Source organism: Chiloscyllium plagiosum, chromosome 21, assembly GCF_004010195.1.
Source record: "Chiloscyllium plagiosum isolate BGI_BamShark_2017 chromosome 21, ASM401019v2, whole genome shotgun sequence".
Lineage (NCBI taxonomy): Eukaryota > Metazoa > Chordata > Chondrichthyes > Orectolobiformes > Hemiscylliidae > Chiloscyllium > Chiloscyllium plagiosum.
The window spans coordinates 16,535,744-16,543,661 of NC_057730.1; the positions used below are offsets into that span (position 1 = coordinate 16,535,744).

The 7,918-nt window shown below is 36.8% G+C and overlaps 1 protein-coding gene across 1 annotated transcript in view; it reads right to left on the bottom strand.

Moving 5' to 3' along the window:
- get4 (guided entry of tail-anchored proteins factor 4) overlaps positions 1–7,918 on the bottom strand; it is a 50,459-nt gene that overhangs the window by 3,746 nt on the left and 38,795 nt on the right. The window contains exons 6-8 of the mRNA XM_043711334.1: positions 7,017–7,157; positions 6,849–6,924; positions 2,983–3,055 (exon numbers count right to left, since the gene is read on the bottom strand). Coding sequence (XP_043567269.1) covers positions 2,983–3,055; positions 6,849–6,924; positions 7,017–7,157 — 290 coding nt within the window. The remainder of the gene's footprint in view (positions 1–2,982; positions 3,056–6,848; positions 6,925–7,016; positions 7,158–7,918) is intronic.

Consider the following 7,918-nt stretch of genomic DNA (forward strand, 5'->3'; position numbering starts at 1 on the left):
TCTCCTGTTCCTTGGATGCTGCCTGACCTGCTGCGCTTTTCCAGCAACACATTTTCAGCTCAAAGCTGATTTACCAAATGATCCACAGTTAGCTGGTCCTCCAAGATCTCTTTCAGTCCAACTAACCTAAATTTAGCAGAGATTCTCCTCTCCATGTTTCTGAACATTTCGACTGAGTGTAATTTTTTCCACAGCCGGTTCATTATAGTTGAACGATAAAACATGCATAATTCTTACGTCTAATAGTCGTTCAAGTATTGTCATAATGCCCTGACCAGACCCATTCCTTATCCACTTCTCTCATCATCCTCCCACCAAAACAACAGTCAACTCTGTGCAGTGTGAGACAGCTATAAGGATACCAGCAGAACGTAAAGAACGAAGTATAAACTAGTATATTTTTTTGAAGCACAAACACATGACAGATGCTGAGTTACACTTGACAGCCAAAGAGGCCTGATATATCATAGTGGTAAAACCCATAGATGCTTTTTAAAAATTTGTATATGGGATGTGAGCACAGCTGGCTGCCCGGCCTTTAGTATCCATCCCTAACTGCCCTGGAACTGTGTAGTTTGATCGGCCATTTCTGAGGGCAGTCAAAAGTCACACTGCTGTGGGTCTGGAGGGATCGGGGATTTAGGCCAAATCAGATAAAGAGAGCAGATATCTTTCCTTAAAAGATATTAGTGAACCAGATGGATTTTCACAATTGACAATGGATAGAGGTCACTATTAGGTAAGCTTTTAATTCAAGTTTTTGGTTAACTTTTCACCTCACTACCAATTCTATCTCTGGCTGAATCATGTGCTTTGCAACTTCACTCCCATGACAAGGTTGCTGACTTCCACCATAGTGAAATCACTAATCACAAATTGTGTTTCAAACTATTAATAAAATTATTTTCCAAGCATTTGTCACCTCCATACTTTACAATTCCAATGCTTGGCTGGCTGGTCTCTCAAGCTCCACCCTTCGTAAACTTGAGCTCATCCAAAGCTCTGACATCCCTATCCTACCTTGCACTCAACATACACCTCTGTGCTTCTGTTAAATTGGCTCCAGCCTTATAATTCTCTTAAAATCTCCATTTCTGGCCTCTTACGCATCCCAAAAATTAATGCGATTTTCTTTTGGTGCCATGTCTTCAGCTATCTAGTTCTGGTATTCACTCTCCGATCTCTGTACTACATCAACGAAATTCTAGCATAGGAATAATGCGGACAACAAAACATAAAAACAAAAGCCTGACTTATTGCACTGTGGATAAGTTGATAAAATTATTTATTCTTGACAAATGACAGTTCAATGAAAATACAACTCCGTCATTTAATGTTTTTAAGTTATAGTTAGTTAAACCTGATCAATTCGAGATAAACATTTTAGATGGGAGAAGGTAAGTCAGGCATTTTCTTCATTAGTGCTATTGCCATGGATTCAATGGTTCAATTCCTCTATCACAGTGCCAGCAGCGTATACTATGTGTAGGTTGCAATGTTGCATGTCACCAATCTTACATCAAGAGTATTTCTCTTTGTAGAGATCTCGACTATTCAGAAATATTTTTCGATACACGGTCACCTACTCCATGTTTCTCCCAAAACTATTCACAATCTTGATTTGAATTTGAACTAGCACTGTTCCTTCACCTTTGCTGCATTAATATTCCTGAGCTAACATGTTTGTAGAAACACTATCATCACAAGGCTGCAGCAGTTCAAGAAACAGCCTATTATCAGTTGCTCAGTGTAACTAGGATGGGGAATAAATATGGACTTTACAGTATCACTTACATCTGAAGAATCACAAGACCATAAGATGTAGGAGCAGTATTAGGCCATCCAGCCCATCAAGTCTGCTTCACCATTCGATAATGGCTGATATATGTTTCTCAACCCCAGTATCCTGCCTTCTCCCCCTAATTCTTGATTCCTGTACTAATCAAGAACCTATTTATCTCTGTCTTAAATACTCAATAACTTGGTCTCCACAACCCTCTATGGCAATGAATTCCACAGATTCACTACCCTCTAGCTGAAAACATTCTGCTTCATCATTTCTAAGAACAAAGAGATCATTTTAAAAATTATTGAGACTACAAGAAGTTACAGCGGATCAAAATTGTTTAAGTCTACTCTAGATTGGGGGATTTGTAGGCTCTTCAATCTCAACAACAAGAACAACTGGTGTCCTTTCAGCCCTTTAAACCTGTTCCAGTATTCAATGAGATCTTGGCTGATCTTTACCCTGAACCTCATTTGCCTGTCATTTACCTTTGTTAACAAAAATCTATTTATGTTAGTCTAAAAAATTTCAACTAACTCAACATCCACAGCTAAAACAGAGATTTTCAAACATGTATGGAATGAAAATGCTTCCTAATTTAAAGTATAAATGATCCAGTTCTAACTTTAGCATTGTATTTTGTTGCTTGGACTGGCCAACCAGAAAAAAATTCATTATGTCTACTCTATCAAATTCTTTTAATCATTTTAAAAATAGTGAGTAGATCATGCTTTGAACTTTTAAATTCAAAGGAATAAAACCTAATTGGACAGAATTGATAACTCAAACCCTTTATAATCCTCAGGAAACAGTGCTACACAATGACTGACACAAAAAGAAAAATAAATCACACTGATGCAGTACTGAGATTAAACTGCTGGGAACAGATGAATGTTCAATTGCATCTAACCTGTTGGTGTTCAATGCTAAACGTATCCCTGAAATGCAAATAGATAATAATCGCCTAAGTCCTTAATGAGCACGAAAATCAGAAATTATATCTTCTGAACTGGTTAATTTTTGAGCAGAGTATTCCTATTGACAGACCTGCAGATAAGCTTTGTTTCCTAAACTTCTCGGTCTACATTTTAGTTACTAAAGTAGTAGCTGTCCATACAAATATTAGAAATAATTGGGGTAAACACCACTTAAGGAATGAATCACATAGTTTATAAATGGTTCCATGCTTAGCTTACCTAATAATCCCCCATATGAAGATGTCTGCCTTGGTGCAACTCCAAAGAAGATCTGACCTATTCGATCGAGATACTAAGATGAAAAACATTACAAAATTAAAAATTTAAGCCATAATCTGATGGACAACAAGGAAAGAAAACAAAAACCATGAAGCAATCAAGAACTTTTCAGACAGATGGGTTTCTCTGAAATGAACCCACTCTCAAGTCTATTATGGTAATGCTCTCTTAATGGTTAAAGTAACATTCTTATTAACATAAACATAATTTTCACATACGCATTTTGATTCGGTGTCAAGGATTTCCCAAACATCACTGTATGGAACTTTGGACAATAAAAATAATTGAATTAGATTAGGAAAACAAGGACAATGCATTTTAAAAGTGCTATGCATTGGTCTTCTGGAAATAATGTTTAACACAAAATGTTTTTGATAACCTAAACTTACAACATTATCATTTAGACCATGTTCACTTGCAGCTATTCATAATTTATATGTTGCATGAATCTAAAGAAAGTTGCATAATGTATTGCTGCAACAATACAATGAAAGCCATACTTCAGGTTTTTTTGGGGTAGTAAAATCTTTTTTATTATCATGAAATTAATCCATCCGTAGGACTCCCTGAATGTCATACCTCTCATCTATAATTATGTCAAACTTAATGCGCAACTACATTTAAAGCTTTTCACATCCACTCAGTCTTAATGACATTTTTAATTTCTGCTGAGTTGTTTTTAAACTTGAGTTAATTCACCACTGTCTCTCTCTCTCTCTCTCTCTCTGTGTGCTCCCCAACGTAGTTTCCATAACTCACTGGAAAACTCAACATAAATGAAGCCACGAGAATAAATTATGTCTACAATTCCACATAACTGAATCGTTGAGTATGGCAAAATCATTCTAAAGTTACCTTTTTTACCTGTAATAAAATAAAGGTGAAGTGATGTAAATTTGTCTTGTACAATCCAAAATGATTTATTTACTCAAATAACATTATGAAAAAATTACACTGTCAGTTTATCAACTTATATGTACAGATGTTTAAACCATTAAGACAAATAATAGAGAAATGAATCACTTCAGGAAAATGTTTTATTAGCGTAATCTCAAGTTGTAGCAAATCAATAAAATAAATTTAGTATAGTTAACTCATTACTGACTTTTATCAAACAATTGCTCAATTAGAAGGAAAGATTCCTCCTTGACCACTGCATGAGAAAAATTTAAACACAACGTACAGAAATCTTCCCAATGGCGTTCTTAAAGTTAGTCTTGGCCACAATACTGAATTAGCAAAATAACAACGCTTGGACAATAATTTCAGTCTAGAAGGAGCTTCTATGAGATATTTTCTGAAAATTCCCATGTATCAATTATCACTAGTTGTATTAAAACTTACTTACCACCTTACAGTCCTCATTCAAATAGAGTGACTCCTCCATACGCAAATGGGTATTTGCTTCCCTTTGCTGCCTGAAATGTGTGAAATGGGAGAAAGAGGAAATAAGGCCTTCCTAATCCTCTTCATTGTGCCTTTCACCACATTGATATTGTGGTCCAACTTTCAATTTTATCAGTTCTGGGACTTCAGGTAACTTGCAATGGCAGGTGGATTTCAGCCTGTCATACCTATGCCAGCTCTTCAACAATGCTATCCATTTCCACTCGCCTGCTATATCCTCAGTGCTACAAACGTTTCCTTATCAGGTGTGTGTCCAATTCCATTTGAAAGTTACTGATGAATCTACTGCCACTATCCTTTCAGACAGCACATTCCAGATCATGATTTGCTGTGTAAAAACGTTTGCAAGACCTATATATCACGGGGTAAGCTAACAATTTTCTTCAATCGTTTCTCTGCTCACCAAACATAAATACATAAATTCATACTGAAAGTAGATCCTCCACAAAACAGGATGGTGAAATGAGGTAAAACCAGAAACAAATAAGCTCCTGCATGTGGATAAGTACTGGCCTGTAATTAAAAAAAACCAAATCACAAAAGCAATCTGTTCCTTGATCTTCTCCTTTGCTTTATGAAATTCAGTAGCTGATAGATTTAAATGGGATCATTTTCTTGCCCTATAGCTCAAAAGTACAGCTGTCCTTTAAAGCTTATATCTATTCCTGCTACAGTACAGTTCAATTTTGTTCTGCCCACACATCTTTGCCACCTCATTTGGAAATACTAGAGTAATGCAAAAGGGTGTCCATCGCATCCCTTCAATTTTGACCTTTGCATTATGGCCATAAATAGCCATAAACTTAGGAAAGGTGGACCCATGTATCCCTCAATTAATTGCTTGCATGTTATGACTAATACATTTTGAGAATGGCATTAATTTAATGAAAATTTAGTGCAAGCGATGAGAAATAAAAAGGATTTGTAAATGTAACTGACCTTGAGATTTTAAAAATAGAAATTTAATGTCATGATGTCCATTACGCAGTGTTTTAGAAAGACCCCCTTGCTCCGTACTGCACTGTCTTAGTTTGGAAATTCTAAAACAATGGTGCATTTCTGGACACAAAGGATGGAGTGGTATCCTTAGATATTGTAGTTGAGTAAGGTACAGTTTTTCTGATAAAGAGGTCAAGCTTATCATTATAAATTCTTGGGTTCTTCTTTGAAGCAAACTTGTGTAACAAAATAAAATGCTGCATGGCTCAAAGAAAATTACATTACGCAAGTAATAATTTCACTAAAGCATGGAAAAACTAACAGTATAAGGAGGATCAGGGATGCCTGATTTTCTCTTTTCTCTTCAGGCATACCATAGGAGGCAAACTTCCATTTGTGAGGGGATAAGTCCTGAGTAGGAGATAAGAACATCATCCCGAAAGTACACATGCAAGCAAGCAAACAAACTGTCCAAAAACTGCCTTTGGATTTGTTGCTGAACTCAGCAATCACACCATAGTCTTCATGATGGCGAACAAATTGGTGAATTCTTCCACTTTGGTGTCACAAATGACATTAAATTGACAGTGGTGGGTTGTGGAGAGAAGTAGATTAGATTCCTACAGTATAGAAACAGGCCCTTTGGCCCAACAAGTCCACACCGAACCTCTGAAGAGTAACCCACCCAGACATATTCCCTGACCCGATATTTACCCCAACTAATGCACCTAACACGATGGGCAATTTAGTATGGTCAATTCACCTGACCTGCACATCTTTGGATTGTAGGAAGAAACCGGAGCACCCAGAGGAAACCCACGCAGACACAGCGAGAATGTGATTTTTTTTTAAATCCCTGAAACTGATCATTTATATGATGATGTACAGAAGTATTCTTTCACTGTTCTTCTCTCAAAGCATTTCTGAAGTAATTGACAGTGGTGGGTTGTGGAGAGAAGTAGATTAGATTCCTACAGTATAGAAACAGGCCCTTCGGCCCAACAAGTCCACACCGACCCTCTGAAGAGTAACCCACCCAGACATATTCCCTGACCCTATATTTACCCCGACTAATGCACCTAACACGATGGGCAATTTAGTATGGTCAATTCACCTGACCTGCACATCTTTGGATTGTGGGAAGAAACCAGAGCACCCAGAGGAAACCCACGCAGACACAGCGAGAATGTGATTTTTTTTAAAATCCCTGAAACTGATCATTTATATGATGATGTACAGAAGTATTCTTTCACTGTTCTTCTCTCAAAGCACTTTCTGAAGTGACTCTTTGTAGTATGGCTTAGAAGATTGGAAATGCAAGTGTTCTTAAAGTTGTGGAAAGCTCGGATTGGTTGCACATTTTCCTCTATATTTACATTCAGATACTTCATAGAGAACAATTTTGAATGTGAATCTTGGATCCAACCCACAGAAACAAATGCAGCTGAACAGTAACTCACCTCAATGTACATTGGATCTCTTTTCAAAGATGGCTGATACTGTTCACATAACACTGTAAAAACAGTTAGTTTCCCCCTTCAGCAAAAAAAAACACACAACAATTCAGGCATTGGATAAGTTTTAGCATTTTAAGAAAACAATCATTTTTATAGTAAAACAAAACTTACCCTTCAACAGCAAGTAATAAGAACCAAATAAAGTTTAACAAGGGCTGTAAAAATGGAGGCCCCTTTTCTATAGAGGGATGCTTTTCTGTGTAAGTTGTGAAGACCAGTGATGCAGTGTTTTTATTTTTTAAGCAAAGAAATCTGAAAAAAAAATTAAGAATACTCAAATGACATTTTTACACATCTGTAATAACTTTATAACAAAAGTAAAGAAAACTGAAAAAGAACTGGAAACTAACACATAGACTCAGACAGCATATCATTTCATGCAGTGTCAGTATTCAGTTGGTGGTCAGTAACCAAGCACAAACATCAAGACAGATACTCCAGAGACATACTGAAGGAAAGCTTCAATGTTGAAAGTACCATCTTTCAAATAAGATGCTAAAACATAGCCCCTTACAACTCCTCAGGTGGACTCAAAAATCCCATGACATTATTAAGAAAAGCAGGTGGTTAACCCCCAGCATTCAGGTCAATACCTCTCAAAAACATGGCCTATTCCTAATGCCATACCCTAAACATGAAACAAATTTCATTCAAACTCATTCACTTGCTTTCTGAGATATCCTGTTTACAGGCAAACAGGGCAAAAGAAAAGGCAACCAGCTACTTTCAGCAGCCATGATTTAATGTGCAGCATGGAGGGCATCTCTATCTCAGAACAAATGAAAATACATTGGGAATGCATAAATCACAAAGCACACATTTGTCAAAACTGTTTAGAATACAATTTTGTGACCTAACTTTCTGTGAGAAAAGATCAATGGAATAACTTTCTCTTCAAAATTTCAGACAATGAGGTTAAATAGTCTCTCTGCATTCATAGGAGAAAGTGAGGACTGCAGATGCTGGAGATCAGAGCTGAAAATGTGTTGCTGGAAAAGCGCAGCAGGTCAGGC